The sequence below is a fragment of the Pavona decussata genome, unplaced genomic scaffold (assembly GCF_977016875.1).
Source record: "Pavona decussata unplaced genomic scaffold, jaPavDecu1.1 SCAFFOLD_133, whole genome shotgun sequence".
Classification (NCBI taxonomy): domain Eukaryota; kingdom Metazoa; phylum Cnidaria; class Anthozoa; order Scleractinia; family Agariciidae; genus Pavona; species Pavona decussata.
In genome coordinates this window covers 850,260-868,513 of record NW_028145546.1, presented here as the reverse complement: position 1 = coordinate 868,513, position 18,254 = coordinate 850,260, and the positions used below count along the sequence as shown (strand labels likewise).

At 40.7% G+C, this 18,254-nt stretch overlaps 1 protein-coding gene and 1 long non-coding RNA gene across 3 annotated transcripts in view; one reads left to right on the top strand and one right to left on the bottom strand.

Annotated features, from left to right (window-relative positions):
• Positions 1–1,890: 1,890 nt before the first annotated feature.
• Positions 1,891–17,997, top strand: LOC146468050 (solute carrier family 15 member 2-like). Its single transcript, XM_085124703.1, has 24 exons — positions 1,891–2,039; positions 5,366–5,412; positions 5,518–5,602; positions 6,228–6,369; positions 6,688–6,774; positions 7,200–7,299; positions 8,242–8,332; positions 9,365–9,442; positions 9,868–9,950; positions 10,095–10,175; positions 10,783–10,872; positions 11,012–11,056; positions 11,720–11,752; positions 11,871–11,959; positions 12,066–12,147; positions 12,535–12,660; positions 13,414–13,578; positions 13,771–13,823; positions 14,495–14,632; positions 15,187–15,241; positions 15,666–15,752; positions 15,866–15,997; positions 16,897–17,004; positions 17,490–17,997. The coding sequence occupies exons 1-24, from the start codon at positions 1,988–1,990 to the stop codon at positions 17,679–17,681; spliced, it is 2,241 nt and encodes a 746-aa protein (XP_084980829.1). The 5' UTR covers positions 1,891–1,987; the 3' UTR covers positions 17,682–17,997.
• The window catches only part of LOC146468048 (uncharacterized), a 35,585-nt gene continuing 21,887 nt past the window's right edge, over positions 4,557–18,254 (bottom strand). Inside the window, exons 3-4 of one of the 2 annotated variants that reach the window (XR_014867532.1) lie at positions 11,824–11,965; positions 4,557–4,659 (exon numbers count right to left, since the gene is read on the bottom strand). This is a non-coding gene — a long non-coding RNA (uncharacterized LOC146468048). Of the gene's footprint in view, positions 4,660–5,338; positions 5,442–11,823; positions 11,966–18,254 lie in introns of those variants that run through there. The other variant, XR_014867531.1, reaches the window with a different exon arrangement.

Genomic DNA, 18,254 nt, shown 5'->3' with positions numbered 1-18,254 from the left:
GACCTTCTCTGATTATTTCCAATTTACCAAACTAGTGACCCAAACCTCGCGTTTCCACATGCTCATTTGTTACGGGTTACTGGTACTGCCAATATTGTCCGCGTTCTATTCCGCGCCTTACTGTTCTCTATTTTCTTTGTTGCACCAGTCAACCACCTTCCTCGAACTTTCATATTCAGCGTCTGGCGCTTGACTAGAGCAGCTTCATTTATTGGACAGTAACAGCACTTTCAGTTGTTGAGTTTGTAGAGAACATAGACAAGATAGCGCGTGATGCCAAAGAAAACGAACTAACCCCGCTTTCCTGTCATTTCCCCTCGCCATATTTTAACGCGGCCGACCTCACAAATTGAACGCCCAGATCAGGCCAGAGACGTAAGTTGACCAAAAAAGAAGGGAGACGTTTCTTTAACGAACAAAAGGAAACTGGCTAACCTAGGCCTTCATCTACTTGTTTCCCTTGATTACCCTTTATTATCTCATATCCTAACGTTAACCTTTTACCCTGCGAGCGACTTATCTAGGAAGATCAAAGGGCCTCTGCCCGCAGGGTATTACCCTTTAGACCCAGTGAGAAAATCAGAAAAAAACATCGCCAAAAGGCGGGAGACTAAAAAGCTAGTCTGTGGTGAGTGCTCGTTGAGGATGCTTTATCCTATTCCAGCATGTTTCCAGTTGCGCAGTACGAGAAAATCCACCCCTAACGTAACTAAGGTGACACGAAGGGGCTCTCGTCCCAATTTCCGCGCGGTCAAACAGCGAAAAACGCATGCTACGCAGGCTAGCTACGTACATGTACTAGTTAGGAAAAAAGAAAGAGACTATATAGTGCATATCGTTCATGTTGCGATGTACGATGCAAGATGGAACATTATAAGGAATACTGTTCAGATTGAGCAACGACCGAAAGACAATATTTGCAAATACAAAATTCTGTGTTCACACTTGTGTTCCGTTTTCACTCAAGGTATTTTTCTCGGATGAAGGGCAGGTGCCTCCACCGCTCTTTTTTCCTCCCGTCCTAATCTGCTTGATTGTGCCTGTTCGCATGCGGTATTTTATATGGGGTGGGGGGGGGGGGGGAGGGTGTCACACTTGACACTCATTTTACTCCCCTTCAGGTGCAGCCAAGTCTGTGATCGAGCCGGTCTCCCGTCGATCATTCGTAATATATTTTTGAGAACTGAACCAAGACAATTTGAAATCCTGTTTTCTCTTGCAATTTCAGGCTAATTTTCTTCTCTACTGTTTAGCCGGTTTCTAACAGGCGCTACAATCTTGGCAGAATAACACCCCCCGCCCCCGCCCCCTCACCCCCCTCCCCTCAAAAAAATCAATCCAGCAATCGATAAATGACGATTTCGTGCGCAAAGCAAAACGTGCCATTTTGCCATCATTGAACCGGAGGGGGAAGGGGGAGGGGGGAAAGGGGTGACCTTAATTTTTCATTTGGATTGTTCATATTTGTAGCTTCCCCTTCCCCTCCTCCCTCCAAAAACCCTGATAGTCAGGCTATATCTGGGTTATAGCTTGGGTGACCTCGAGTGCGATGCCGGAAAAGCGCGACACCTCCTCGACATCTGCCCTATGCCTGCGCCTAGCCCGCAAGAGCAGACACCTTTTCTGGGCCTTGTGTCGCTCGTTCGCTTTTGTTTCCTTTTTCCTTTGTTCGCAAAAGGCGTCTGCTCTATCGCAGGCTAACATTCGCGATAAATAAAAGCGCTTGCTACGGCTGCCATCTCCTCAGCAAGTGAACGATAACTGATCGGGTTAATTTTCAAATTGTCTTGATGTTCGCTACAATATGATTGGACAAGTTACCCTTAGACTGACAGTTACTGTCACCTAAATACAAAGTAGTTTCAATAAACTAAACACTGGCGTCCCAGGACAGTCGGAAACTCCTTCGAATCATTCGCGCTCTCGCCAAGGGATCGAGGTTTGGTAAAATCAATTTTGATTTCTTGTTGGAGATCCGCGAGGGACGATGACTTCACTACGGGACCGCACAGAAAGCAATATAAAGTACGCGCCGGCAAGTAAGTGTAGGAGCTTGATTTACCTTCAGTCGGGGTTTGTTTGGGGATAGCAGGGATCGTCCCCCAATGCGCAGAGAGCGGCTTTACACAATCATTCATTTCTATCTACCTTCCTTCAAAAGGACACATTAGTACCATAGAAAACTTGCTTTACTTGGCCCATAAAGTATGGATTTCTTTTTAGAATCTACGGTTTCTGGTTAGCTCTATTTTGCGACCGAACTGATTACAATTTGGGGGTGATCGACAGAAGGACAAAAGGATCAAAGTGAAACGCTAATCAAACCATCAGCGTTTTCAAAATAAACTTTAGTTTAGGTTGACATCGCTAAAGCAAGTTATTGTCAGGCAGCGAAATTCATTTCTATGACCACAGTTCCTGCATGCTTTCTTCCTGAAAATATTCGGCCTGATATAACCACTTTTGAAATAGATGATACGCTGCAAAATACATAAAGCTGGACATGCTTTGTGCTGGTGTATGAGATCTGTATGGTAAAATATGCTGGTAAACGAAAGCATTGACCCACAGCGTAACATCCCAAAACACAATGTCCTTAGAGAGGTTAAGCTAAAGCGCCTAAACGACCTACTCCATTTTCACGAAAACTTGTTGCAGAAGGAGTTTATAAAAGTTTGTACAAAAAACAGACCTTCCTAGCGTAAGAGCTGACAGGTCGCAAAATAAATTATTTCAAATTTAGTTAACTTCGTTTGGTCAGTTTGTTTGCATAAAAAATACAGCTGATCTTGCAGAGGACTGACTCTGCATTCGCAGGAAAATAGTCAAAACCATTCCATAATGTTTCTTCAAAAGTTTTGAAGAAACATTATGGAATGAAATTTGTTTTAGGCTGTATAAAGCTTAAAGACTGTGAAGTGACATTATACAGACGGGATTGCTCCTTATTTTGAGTCTAATTTTATAGTTGGCTAGGTGACCTTGAAATGTTTATATATTGTTTGTTTTTGCCTTTTGTCTGGAACCGAAAGCTCTTTGTTGCATTATTTTCTTTGGTTTATGTTTATTTCTTCATCAATAACAGTTTCAATATCACCAAAAATTGTGACCTTATCCGTACCCGGTACAACCTTGTACAATAATTAATGGACGATTATCGTCGCAACCTCGATAATCCAAAACAAATCCAAAACCTTCTTCATGCATTTAACTTCGATTGATATGCATCTTTTTATTCTTTATATTTGCCTAAAGTATTCCAGCATTGTTTACCCGCGTTCCCTGCAGAAATAACGAAAAGGAAATGACCAATCCATCGTTTCCGGGGGGAGGGTTCGGTGTGTACGCATGCCCGGATCAGACCCGTTGAGAAGGGCATTGAGCTTGGTGCGCACGTAACGGCTTTTCTTTCACTGTTTTCCTCAACTTTGAATCCTTTTACATTGGCATTATTCATTAGAATGATATCATTAAGTCGTCGAATAATCCTTTTCCTGATTTTTTTAGACTCTTGAGGTCGTCTGCGCTCCCCAGCGTGCGCTGTCTTTTTCACTGTCAAATGACATACATATTCCTCTCCTCCTTCCGATCCCCCCTCCCCCACTCCCGATTGTAATTGATAGCCTTATTTGACTGATAAAGCGATTACAGGTCAATAGGCCTTCCCTTTTCACCCAAGGCTGTTAGCCTAAATGATCGGGGCAAGACTGCTGTAAGACTGTTACAGCCAACGTCGCAGAGTTTCTCCTAAAATCCTCGAGAGCAGTGACATGGATCGTTTAAAATGTCATCTACCAGCAGAAATCCTTCACTACAAAGTAATCAAGCACTGATGATAGCCTCTCGCGGGGCTAACGCAAACTGGGAGGGGGTGGGGGGGGATGGTCTTAGCTCGTTCCGCGCCGCTCGCCTTTTTTTCCGGCGCCCTAAATCACTGTAACAGGCCGCAAATGATCCCCGACCGGAAATGATCCCTAAGTTGAACCGGAAATGATCCCCAAATTGAACCGGAAATGATCCCCAGAGCAGTGGACCACAAATGATCCCATGAAAAAAAAAATAAAAATAAATAAATAAATAAAGGAATAGCGTGGATTTTTGATGATAGGAACGAATGTCACAAAAAGGAACCAAAACACAAATCGCGTTTGCGTTTAATAAATTTTAAGGGACTAAAGCTACAGTTGCTATCTATTTTAAAAAGAAAGAAAAAAATAATAATAAAAAAACATAAAAACATAAATGTTTCTCGAGTACACTCTTTTTTTTTTTTAAGACTGTTATTTTTCCGGCCCAGGTTGAATATTCTTATTTTTCTGCCGATTTTACGCTGAAAATATTCTTGTATTATTCTTAAATTATAGCATTTCCGTTAAAATGTATTGGGCTATCAATATCAAAGAAAGAGAAAGAGAAAGGAATAATTTTATACGGTTAAGTTAAAAACATATAATTTTATTGTATTTACAGATTTTCAACACACAAAAATATCCTTTTCAAAACTGATCTCAGCCTCGGGTTTATTCTTAAAATTTCGCAAATTTCAGCCTCGATATTCTTATAAAATATATTCTTATAAAAAAAAAGTGTACGTACCTAGTTGTTGCAGTGTCAGTCACTTGAGAGAGCCACTGTGAATTCATCCGAGTGAAAACCAGCCTATAAATTAAAAGATCACCACATAAGCCATGTGAGAAAGCCTCTTGGCGAAAATGAAAAACAAAAATGAAAACGGTTTACCCGTGGTTTCATTGGTGCAAGTGCATGCAGGTTGAGATAATTACAAAGATCCGAAAAATGAAGGCAAAAGGAAAAACGAGGCCGGGATTTGGATTTTATATTGACTTTCATCGTTGCTATTAAGGCACACGGCAGATTATACTTGAATTATCAGAAAGCTACTCGCTTGAAGGCTAGGAGACTGGACTCGTTTTTTTCCCGCTCGCAATATGTTAGCTCGCCTTTCTTTAATATTCGGAAGCATCCCAATCTTTGACAATTTTCTTCGTGCCCTTACCAACTATCAACCTCGTTCACAGGGTCCTATCCTACTCGGCCCCCAGGACCCTGGGAACGAGGTTGTCCAACTATCTGAACGCCTGGAAGAGGCTAAGGCTGAACATCAAGCTTCAGTCATATGCGCAACGTCACACAACCACTCATACATACCATCACATTGGTGTTTTAAATAGTAATTTTCCAGTCAGTGTCCGGCTTAACTGATTATATGAATTGTATTTTCTAATGCGGAAACCACGTTAACAAGGACCGTTTCTTTGTTCCTGACTGTACCCATATGCTGGGATACGTATCGGTTAGATCTCACAGAAGACGCGAAAAAACTTGCTCTTGTCTCTTTTTACAGCTGAAGAGGATGAGGAGCACGCTGGAAACTGTTGCACCAAAACCAAGGTTACGAATCCACTTTGTTTCAATGATTCCTTCGAAAAGTTTGAGAAAAACAAAATCAAAATTAACCTTACTAACATGGATAATTCCTTTTTTTTCCCTTGGCAGAACTGGTTCACAAAATTTCCAACAGCAACCTGGCCTATTCTGATAACAGAATTTGGCGAACGTTTTTCATACTATGGGATCAAGAGTAAGTACAATATTTGTTGACGTGGTAAGTTTGTACCGTGAGCCCTGTTGTCTGCACGACGGCGAGCAAGTGCAAAAAGGAAAAAGAGAACCACAACATGTTTCTTTGAGCGTTCAGCCCGAACGTATCCTGCGAAAGCAGACGTTTTTCCGGCTGTCGCTTCTCTCGGTGGAGAAAAGCGACAGCCGGAAATACGTCTGCGTTCACAGGGTAGCCCCGACGCGTCCACCTTCGCTTTAAAACTTTGCCACGCCAGCGCTGTGCCATGGAACCATCATGGCACCAAACATCAAAGCACACACAACATATCTTAGTCTATCGAGTGCTCTTTTGGTTGTTCCTCAAAACGGTTTTTGTTGCAGAGTCGTCATTGTCACTTGAAGTTTGTACAATCTCAACAGTCAACTGACAACGAAGCGGGAGTCACGCGTTTTTCATTAACCACGCGCGATTCGTATTTAGCCCTTTCAAAGCCACCAGCTCCCGGCCAAATAATTTCTTTGTGGAGAGCATGCGTAGGTGACTGTGCACAGGCTACCCATTCTTCGCTCTGGTCTTCTTGGCATACTATACCTTTGGCCAGTTTCGTTCGAGTCAAAATTAACCCTTTTTTCTTTTCCTATAGCGGTGTTGGTACTGTATCTGACAAAAGACCTCATGTTCAACAAGGCCAATGGAAAGAGTATATATCACGCGTTTAGTATGACGAGTTACTTTACTGGGGTGATTGGAGCTATGATTGCAGACAGCTGGCTTGGAAAATATCGGTGAGTATCTACAAACTACACAAAAAGGCAACTGTATTTTTAGGCGTATTTTAAATATTCATCGGTAATCACAAGTAGAGTGGCCATGATGGGGAAAAATCCCTTAAATTCTTGAAGAAATGTCCGTCTCCATTAAACACGCCCCTCAAATTAGTCCCTCCCTTGGGTGGAAACTCGGCGTTGTGTAGCATGTGGTGTCTCCAGGCCCAATCTTTACCAATAATAGAAATGCTTTCAGGCTCTTTTACTCACTATATAGAGTTAATGCAATATGCAGTTGTTTGTACGCCGTGCTATATTCGCGTCTTTTTTCCGCAGAACCATTGCCTACACGCTGTTTCTTTATTCCATTTCGGAAATCATCCTAACCTTGACGAGTGTCGACAGTATTGGTCAGCGAAATCCGTAAGTACCTTTATGGACCGGGTCTGTATCTATTACAGATTTTTTCCTTGTCTTTTTACATTCATTCATTCGTTCGTTCGCTCGTTTGTTCGTTTTTTTTTTTTTTTTTCTTTATTTATTTCTTTATTCCGTCAGGTTGTATTAAGCAAACAAGGGGTAAGGGGAAGAGGGATTGTTACAGGGTGGAGAAAAATACAAATTCTATTTTTTTTCCTTGAAATCTGAACGTCGTGAACATGGCATCATGGCTGTTAGCGCTCGGAAAAATATTATGTGGTCTTCATCTTCCACGGGGGCCAAATAAATTCACACAGGAATTCATTGGTTTTCCGTCATAAATGCATGTCTGTTTAGAACAAAAACAGTTTATTATATGTCTACTTGCATATGGGTTTTCAAGCTTTCTCGTGTTATCCGTCCCTCAGGGTTGGGCCTCTGATATCCTTGTTTGCCATGGCTATAGCATGTGGAAACATCAAACCCTGTCTAGCAGCATTTGGTGGTGATCAGTTCCGCAAAGATCAGGTTAGTTTACTGAGTCTGTCTTTTATGGAAAAACAAGTAAAAGCTATTGTTAAACCACCTTGGAAATTAGTCACCCTATTTGGATACTCCTTTTTTGTTTGTTTAGTCTTGGGTAAACGGTAGACATCATGCAATCTCGGCATTAAAAGTTTGAAAGAGACGCGCGACACACCCGAGGTGCACTTACTTATCTACCGCAACGTTTGTACGTCTTGCTTTACATTTCGCTCGGCTTCTTTAGAACTGGGGTGCAACCAAATTACGGTCAACCGACTGATCCAAGTTTTTTTGTATTTTACTTTCCGATCCTAGAACCTTTTAGGGCTCGAAGTTCTCTCAATAACCGCTGATAAAGTACAAAACTTGATTTGTGATCCCTCTTCGTTCTGGATTTCGATCTACTGCGCTCGATTTGATGCCCTTAGAAAAAGACAAGGGCTGTGTTGACTTAAGCCAGCAACACACCTGGCGATTTTATATGCCGATCGCCGCGATCAGCGAAAATCGCCAGGTGTGCTCGGTGCAGCGATTGCGATTTTCGCCGATCGCCGATGTCTGGCATGTCAGATATCGGCGATTAAATTCGCCGGCATTTGCCAAGCGTGCACGTTCACGCGATTTTCCACGTTTATTGCTGCAAATCGCCAGTAAGACTAACTCATCAGGTTGGACGATTTTATCACATGAGTTTTCAAAACTGCCACATCGCCGCGATCGGCGAAAAAAATCGCAAAGTGTGTCCACATCAATCGGTGGCGAAAATCGCTTGCGATTTTCGCTGGCGATCAAATTCACCGCGATCGACGTATAAAATCGCCAGGTGTGTCGACGGCTTTAGGAACAACACTGTACGGAGCTCAACATCTAATGTAAGGAACACTCCTTATGGTGTCCTCAAGGCACGTTCGACTGAATAATTTGTAAACTGTTTTGTTTTTCCAGGAACACATGCTTGAGCTGTTTTTTGCCATGTTCTACGCTTCTGTGAATGTTGGAGCAGTGTTGTGCATGTGGTTTGTTCCCATGATCAGAAGTGAGTACAATAATTGGTGATTTGTCAGAATACGCCAATTCTTTAACCCTTTAACTCCTAATATCAAAGAATAAATTCCCCCATCTTGTCCCCATACCTTTCTTATAAAAGTACTGGGGAGAGGACAGGTTATTAAAATATCAAGAAAATTCTCCTTGGGTGATCATATCCTTAATTCTCATGACCTCGGGGTTCAATAAGCAATGATATTTCAAGGAGAAATTTGATGCTGATCACTGTCAGTTGTAAGTGTTATTTCGATGCGATCATAGACTGCGAGCAGTCTCTCTTTTGCCGGATTATGTTGCGTTCTTCCCCACGGATTCTCGAGCAAAAAAGACACTGCTTGCGGACTATGATCGCCAATGATGGCCAGCGAGAAGAACGTTCCTCTCACCCGCTCCTTCGCGTCGCCCGCGGTATTCCTAGAGCCTCGGAACAGGCTAGAAAGCGAAGACCTGAGTAGTATCAAGGATCACAAGTATCTCTTGTTGGTATAGAGGAAACTGGTGTAATTCGCCCGAAATATCGGACAGGCCAAGTACGTCTGGTCGCTCCTCTCGTCCGATTCACAGACCGTCTATTTTCTCCCACCACCGCTAAGCAACCACTTAAAACCAAGGGAAACTGCAGTTTAACTAGAGCGACCACCGATCTACAATGATATAGAATGTATGACTTTGTAACTCAATTTCAGGTAACGGAGACTGAATTAGCTGGATACACCGAATTAGCCACCAAACAAATGTCAAATCTATTGGCAAGAATGAGGCCGCCCACTTTACTTTCGTCCGTGCTCTCTGCAGGGAGGGTCTTTACGTGGCAGTTAGCCTCAATCGAAGACGCTTTTTTGGCTCGAAACGCAATCGAGTAACGAGCTATGACAATAGGATGTCACTCGATTCTTATAATATCTGTTAAGCTCCCCCCTCCCCTTCTTGGCGTATTAGCGAGCAGTTATCCTTAACATAAGTTATGTATTTGTAGACTGAGAAGCGATTTAAAGTTCCGTTCCCTTTTGTTCCGTTGCAGCGGATGTTCAGTGTTTTGGAAGGGACTGTTACCCAGTCGTCTTTGCGGTCAATACAGTTCTTATAATCGTCGCAACGTGTAAGTTGAGCATCAGATAAAGTTTTTATTGTTATTATTGAAAACTGGATTATTGAATAATGGAATCCCAGAATTTAGATTTTGATTTAATTGTTTATCAAATCCCTGGAATTGCATTATAGAATGATCCAGTTTTTAGTAGTTAACTATATCGGCGCATTCTCGTTCCCATTATTGTGATCCTTTTAGCAAGCGCCACGGATCAAGAGAACTCGTGATCCGTGGCGATCGCTTAAAGGCTAGCAGCTCTGGGAATAAGAATGACATCGGCGAAATTTTGTGCCAGTATGTGCATGTTCTAAATAGAAGTTGATTTCAACAACATTAAGAGAAAATTGGAAGATTGTTATAGGGTAACAGTTTGACGCTATGTATTTCCAAAACTGATCACTAGCCTTTATACTTATCTCCTCGTCTGTTTTCAGTATCCCTTGTTGCGGGAAAGAGAACTTACAAACTCAAGGATCCAGCTGGTAACGTTATGATCCGTGTCTTCAAAATCATGTGGGTAAGACGCCTTTAACCTTGTTTTGATGCGATTATTAAGTTAACAGACATTTTATTTCTTCTTTTCTTTTCTGTTTTTTCTTCTTTGTTTTAAATGTTGTTTGTTTTTCTTGAATAAGTTATATTCTTTAACCGTTTTGCTTAGCATGCTCTGTCAAACAAATTCGGTGGTACAGGACCTGCGCAGTGTAATCATTGGTTGGATAACGCCTCCGATCAATATCAGGTAAACGCCATGTTTTTCTTTCCCATCTTTTCAGGGGCTGTTTTGAGAAGTAACTACATGTGGCTAATTGCAACAATTTAATCAATGAGCTAACCAACTAACCGGGAACAAAACTCGGAACAAAAAGGAAATCCTTGCCAGTGTGCTGAAAAAGAGAGGAAAAAAGCGGGACAACGCCATGCGCACGGGAAAACGTGTGGTAATCGCCGGCTCAACCAGAGTTGCCGAGAGTTGAATTTACGCTTGTAATTTAAGCGTTGATTACTAAAATCATAACCCTTAGCTAAACGTGGAGGCGAGGTTGTGTAGTGGTTAGCGCATCGGACTTTCGATCGGAGGGTCGGTGCTTCGTGGCCAGGTTGGTCTCTTCATTGCTGTGTTGTTTCCTTAGACAAGAAACTTTGCTCCACATTAATTCTGTATAATGGGTACCAGCGATGAACTAGCATCCCATCTAGGAGGGAGTAACAATACTCCTAGTTACTTCATGCTACAGAAACCGGGCTAAGCTCCGGCCGTGTGGGCCACTTAGGCTCGTACTGCGATTTTACCTTACCTAGCTAAACGTAGTCCATTCACTGATGTGACTACTCTCCATACTACACAGCAAAAAGAAATAAACGACATCAAGTTGCTTATCCGTGTTCTGAAGATGTACATCCCTCTTCCTGTGTTCTGGGCTCTTTTTCATCAGCAGGTAAGTCCTTTGTCGTTTCTTGTGTTACTTTTCAAAGGTGCTTCATATCATTAATAGTTGCGTTAAGGTTTGGATCATTCATGTACATGAGACAATTCAGTCAATAAAGGGAGCACTGATTCTGCTGATGTCATTCCAGGGATCAAGCTGGACCCTTCAAGCTGAGCAAATGGACGGAGATCTGGTGAGATACTTTATTACAACCGTGTTTTCTCAACACAAAGCTTGTTCATAGACCTTCCATTTTCTCATAAGGTCGCACTTTCGGGCATTCACTTTGCTCGCGCACTTACCCAACTATTTGAAACAAAAATAATAAAAATTGCGCATTGCGCTCGGCTTTACGTTTCAAAAACTGGCATACGGTAAGTTCCGAGAGTAACAAAATTCTTTGTAGTTACTTCCGTAGAGGAGAAGGGGTGGGGGGTGGAGGATCCCTAGTTTCGGATAGCTCAAAGAACATAAGATCATAGACACACCAGGCAAATAACTTTCAATATACAATATTTATCACGGCCTGTTTTGCACTTTGGCACAGTTGCGATACCGTCTCGCCGACTGTACGTTTCGTACAAGGCGTGCATCTCATTATCACATCAGAACAATAATTATAGGAGGCAAAGTTCAAACGTGCCGACCGTTATCCTTGCTTACGGACTGCCACTTGCAATTAACGCTCCGTAAATTGTTCGCACGGATCTTTATTCTTTTTCATAAGGGCAATGTGAGTTGCATGTGCAATGCACTAGCACTTTGACGGTCAGAACGTCCTCTAAACGTTATTAAAAGAACTTGGCATACTCATCAAACCTCAGTGTAATGTGGTCATTTCTTTTTTCTTAATTAGGGTGGCTTTACTATACGTTCCGATCAAATTCAAGTGAGTATAACCGTATTTTTGGTGATGATTAGTGCAATATGCTTTTGCATTTCGATGCCAGATTTACTTACCATCCCCAATATAAGGCTAATTCACAGGCAACTGTTCTCTCTTTCAGGCGTTGAATCCAATTCTTGTTCTTATTCTTATCCCGTTGTACGATGGTGTCATCTATCCCATGTTTGAGCGCTGTCAAATGCCTCTCAGGTATTCCTAGAAGTAGAGTTGATTTCCAGTCAGTGAGAAATGTATAGCATGCGATAAAGAAAATGAATTCCAAAAGCTAACTACTTTGTTTCTGATTGTATTTCAGTGCCCTGAAGAAGATGACAGGAGGTTTAGTGTTGGCAGGGGTAGCTTTTGTGATCTGCGCTTTTGTCCAAATTCAGATCCAGGTAATAATAAGATCTATCAGCATTGTAAGTACGCTGGTCTTAACAAGTGTCCAGTATTAAAAGACACGAGTCTGATAGCAAAGATTCTAGAATTACAAAATTGATAAAATGCATACTATGATTAAATTCTATAACTATAGATTAAGAGATTAAATATAACATTTATGGTTCATAATATCAGTTTCGTTCAGATATTGTTAAAAAGTTGAAATTTAAAGGGAATAATTTGGTAAGTTTTCTTAGCTCAATGGAGAACGAGTTCCAGTCACGTGCTCCAGCATATTGGAAGTTCCTTCTTCCAGATAGTTTTTGTTGGCGCTATATCAGGATTGCCCTTGTTCCTTTGTTTCCATGCCCAAATGTCAGTTACATTTTTGGTGTTTTCAGACAATTGGTGAGGGACCTTCCATCCCAGCGGCAGGAAAAACTACTCTGGAATTCATCAACGGTGCTCCGTGTCCAGTCTCTATCGACCGAGAATCTTTCTTCAGGGTTGATCTTAAATACGGAGAGGTGTGTGATACGTATTAACTCCTTTGAATTTCTAACATTTTGATTTGATTTGATTTGATTTATGTTGTGTTGTGTTTAGTTGAGTTGATTTGAATTGCTTTGATTTAAAAGGGAATACCCTCGATAAGGATAACCTCTGGTATCTTCTGTTCATGGTATCGATGTTTACATTGATCAGATTGAATAAAGCCTTATTATTATTATTATTATTATTATTATTATTATTATTATTATTATTATTATTATTATTATTATTATTATTATTATAACGGTGAAGCGGAAGTATTGTCTGAATGTGCTATTGCTTCGAACTCAAACCAGTGATAATTCTTGGAGAAATCCAAGGCAAACGTTAACCAAATTTTATGATAATTAAGATTGCGTTTCCAAACCACGGTAGGGATATTCTTTGTTTTCTCTTCATGAATTATCAGTGAGTAGGAGAAAAATTAAACGACTAATTGGAGATGGCTATTCACTAGTTTGGTAAAACTAAAACAACTATTCATCCCTGTGTCGGGGAATAGAGGTAGCTTCGGTGTTTGGTAAATATTACCCAGTATCCACCTCCTCTTCAGTGAATAACTGTTAATTATTATCCCGACCCCCTCTCCCGTAAAATATAACCTATTTATTTGTTTGTTATTGCTGCTGTCTTTGTTTTAAGTAAGAGGCATTGAAAGTTGAAGAGAAAAATTTTCTTACAAGTTTCTTCAGATTTCCCTTTATCGTATCTTATTTGTTCGAACGCAGCGATCTTCTGTGTTTGTGGGCCAGTCCGGTTTGATGAACTTTACAATCTCAGTCAATGGCGATAAATGCAAGGCTCCCGAGAAACGCGTCAGTTTGCAGCTGGATGAAAAGAGTGTTTCTAGCGCTGTGGTGGAAATCGAAAACAACGACATCGTTTTCAACAAGGTAATAACTTTATAAACGTCACTTAATATAATTAAAAAGCCACGTGAAGCGAGGTGTGTCCTTTTTTCTTTATTGTAGTTTTGGTTTGGTTTGTTTTACTTTGTTTTCTTCATTTTTTTCACGATAACTTCTTTTTAAAAACATTATCAAAGGACACCATCCTTTATTAAATTTCTTGCTCCTTTTTTACAGTTTCCAATGAAGTTACCTGATATTGACATAAACAAAGCCGAGACCAGAGTGAGGTACGTACAATATCGGCTCGTTGTTATGCATTCTTGCTCTTGTTATCTTGCTATCAAAGGGTGAATTTCTTTTTTGTGGAATACGAGCTGTTAATATTTCAAGTTAACTGGAGTTGAAAGTGACCACGAACGAAACTAGCTATTAAGGACGGTGCCTACTAATACCGAAGTATTTTTGCGCAGTTTATGACTATGCAGGAAGAGCAGATCTTAGCAAGGGCTATCGGAATCCAAACAGAAAATTGGGAGTAACCACGCATTTTTTAGATATAATTAAGCAACAATTATTCTTAAAGGCAGTCAAATACAAAACAATGTATGGCGTTTTTTTACTAAATTGCATGGTTACCCCAATTTTCTTTTTGGATACCAAAAGCACTCGTTAAGTTCTGCTTTCTCCGCATAGTTTTAAGCGCGAGTTTCCAGACTTCTTTTTTTCATTATCGACTGTTTTGAACCTAAAATAAATTTCGTCAAAAGGCGGCGTTCCGACGGCGCAAATCTGTGTAGAAACGATTTTGTCTATCGAATGCTACGTCACAAGCTGTGCTGATGATTTTTGTCCAAGTTGAGTTTTGTAACGCTTTCGAGACACTTTCCACTGACAAGCGTTTAAGAAAGTTGTATAAAAACTACGCCTTTAGATTTATTTTCTTTGATTTTCTCTTCAGAGTGATTTACTCTGGTGGAGATAAGCTGCCCGCTAGAGTAGACGTGGAGTTTAAGTCTATATTCGAGAGAGTGGACCCAACTGTTCTGAAGAACATTGGGACAGATAACTCATCATACAGCCTAATTGCAACTGGCGAGTAAGTACATTAGAGTTGACTGCAGCATTTTTGTTTGCGGTTCCTTACATTCATTACAGTTGAGCACGCGGCTATGAATTTGAGTGAGACATGTTGAATGTGTCCAGTCATCCATCTATGGCCGTTTTCTTTTGGTTAAATTAGGAGTAGCGGGTGTATAGTTCTTTATATCCTTCTGGTTGAACTTCTTTCTTTTCCCCGAATTTAAGACAAGCGACAGTAGAAAGAAAGCAACAATAGGTCATTTCCGAGTTGCTGTGAACCTTATTATGAAAACGAGGCTAAGTGCAAAAGCTTTTCACATGAAAATTAATTTTGTTTGCATGTGAATGAAAACTAATTTTTATAATAAAAACTTTGCACTTAGCCTCGCTTTCATAATGAGGTTCACAGCAACTCGGAAATGGCCTAAAGTTCCTTGTGTGTGTGTGTGTGTTTTTTTTTCTTGTACTGGATATTTGGAAAAGGGTTTAGGAATCACCCGCATACATGTAAGGCGATGGCAATAACCTAATTACATCGACTTGACCAGTGGCCGTGTCTTTCTTTTGTAGGTATTACGTTAATACAATAATGGAAGCTCGCAACGGTACCAAATACCAAGCTAAAGTAAGTGCATCCTCGGTAAAACAATATTACAACGAACAAGAGAGTGGTTGCATTTGTGAAACTGCAAAACATAGAACCTTTGCGACACCAGTCCTGTTCTTAAACTCCGCACCCATACCATACTCGTCCCAGAGCCCTCGTGTGTGTGTGTTTTTGTTTTTTTCATTGTTACGATCCAGCCGCGGTCCATAAGATCGTACGCTCTGGGGAACGAGGGTTCACCCCTTCCATTTTCAGAGGAAAATTTTGGCAGCATTCTAATTATGCGCATGCAACATGTACGGTTAACAAAAACCACCGCAGAAGTAACGTGTTGAAAATATCTTTTTCTTGTGGTCATGATCACTTCCTTGTTTACTGCGATGTAAAGAATGCAGAAATCTATTTTTCTTGACTAAATGCTTTGCTTTATTTTGGCCTCTAGGAACAGGAAAGAAAAATAAAGTTTGGTAACTTTGGTGGTTACACTGTGGTTATTCATCCACCAGAAGATGATCCTGACTCCAGCCAGGTAAATAGCCTGAGTAGTTTAAATGTGCGCTTTATGAGGTTTTACCGCGAGATGTTACTACTGGCAATGTGAACATGTCACTATTCCGCTTTCGCTTTATTGTATTTTATTAGTTCGAGACGTCGGTGTACGAGGATGCTCCAGGTACAACTGTATCTCGTTTGTTGCAAGTTCCCCAGTACGTGGTGCTGACCGCATCCGAGGTCATGTTCTCCGTCACCGGTTTGGGATTTGCTTACTCACAGGTGACTGAATTACTCATGTTGATTGGCACGGTTTTCAAATGAGTATCGTAAAACCAAAACCAATACTGACAATTCCTCTGGTCAATCACAACTGACACAAACAACATAATCAACCAATCAGATTTCGAACGAAATCCATGTCACCGGCATCAAGCGCGGGAAAACTCGGCGAGTAATCACGGTTGTTTTTTATTTTAGTTTGCTTCTCATTGGTTGAGAAACTGGGGCGAGTTTTTCTAACCAATCACGTAGCGAAGTAAGGCAAAACCAAAGCAAACGCGAAATAACTTTCGACACTCAATTGGAAACCGCTCATACAGTTAGATAACTCTATTATTTGTAGTTAAAGGGGAAGTATCACGAAAATTTGATGCCATTTCAAAACCCAAAAATGTTTGTCTGACAACACAAACAAAACATAATTGTGTAGATTTGTTATAAATTATCACCCCAGTGTAATAAAACTGACGATTGGTGCCTCTGGCCAGAGACAGAGTAGGTCAAAATGGATTGAAACTTGAAAAATATTAGGCTAATGTTTTTCAAGTTTTCGTAGTTTTGTTTCCAAAATGCGCTAGAACAGAGTACAAGTTGTTCCTGTCAAAAATTGAGTTGATTTCTCTCATCTCATTGTTGTAGAATATTTTGTAGCGAAGTGAAGGCCTTATTTCACCATTTTTAACAAAAGAGGTCAAAAATCCCGAAAAGCGTAAAAGAGGTCAAAAATTCCGAAAAGCGTAAAACCGATATGAATTCTACCTGCGTAGTATAAGAACAGCTCTATTACAAGGACATGTGCATGCGTGCTTACAGTTGCTCTAATTTTCATGCAAGAAAGAATCATGAAGGGTGATCAGTAGTGGATTGCCACTAACGGTGACACTTATTTTACATTTCAGGCACCTGCAAGTATGAAGTCTGTTCTCCAGTCCTTCTGGCTTTTGACAGTTGCCTTTGGCGACCTGATTGTCGTCATTTTAGCCTCCATTACGCCAGTCAAAGGAGTGGTGAGTCACGTGACTTGTTAGGGAGCTCCAGGAGAATCCTTTTATCTTGAAACTATTACCATCTCAAACAGGAACTCTTTTCTTTTGAGTGTTGTAACAAGACGGACCGTTTTGAATTCCCTTAAAACGTAAAATTAATACTGTCGAGTCGCACATTGATTGACCGCGGGTAAAAGAACAACGTCTACCAGGGTCTTATCTCATCTCATAATTTTTAGCATTAAGATCCAGAAAAACTGACATAATACCGACATGTATATTTGAGGAAGAAATCAAATTCTGCACAGGGCAGGTCTCTAAGTTTTTTGACTGATAAACGTTTTGTTTTAAACGTTTTTTTACTAGTCAGAAACATACACATTTTAGATTACATTATGTCTATTCCTGACTGCAATTTCACTATTTTTCAGGTCTCTATCTATTCCGGTGCTAGTGTACTCTCTGTCACAATCTAGTGTGATTGTTCAACTTGTTTTATTTGTCAGGAAAAAGAGATGTTCTTGTATGGAGGTCTAATGGGAGTCATCGCCATTATTTTTGGAATCATGTCGTACTTCTATAAATACGTGACTCCTGAAGAACTTGGAGAAGTGGTAAAAGACGAAGAAAAGGAAAGTTTAGAAGAAAATGGGATACAATTGGAGGATCGTTCAGGAGAAGATAACACCAAAGTCTAACTCGACTAGTGTCAAGGACCAAAGAGAGTTCCATTTTTTTCTTTTCTTCTTAGAAGCTACATGTTTTCTGTATTGATTTCAATTAGAACTTGATCAGGAGTATATAACTTAAGAGTTTAAGTAGTATGCTTCTGACCTTGATAAATTAGGACAGGTCTTTTTTACAGGTCGCATTTCATAGGTCACCGTTGTACTGGTATATTACCATAAAGGTTAGCGTGCCACAGGCCTGAATTAGCCTTGTAGTGTGGAGTTTAGGGCTAGGAGACACTGTTTATATACAATCATCATAGCGACCTGTAGATGTGACCTATGACCTGTGAAAGAAACCTCCGAATAAATTAAATTAGTAAATGGAAGAAGGCCAATTTCTGGTGCACTCGCTGGCAAGGGTTTTTGTGGCTTGCCGCGAAGTTTTACAAGTCATTGCAACTTCGTCCTCAGGATCTTCTTAGCATTTTTAAAACGGTGGCGAGAGGAGATGTACAGATAAACAGGTCACGTGTACAATTGTACAATATGCAACCTCGCGTGCCATTTTTCTTCTAGGGGTTGCAGCGACAAACCGTAACG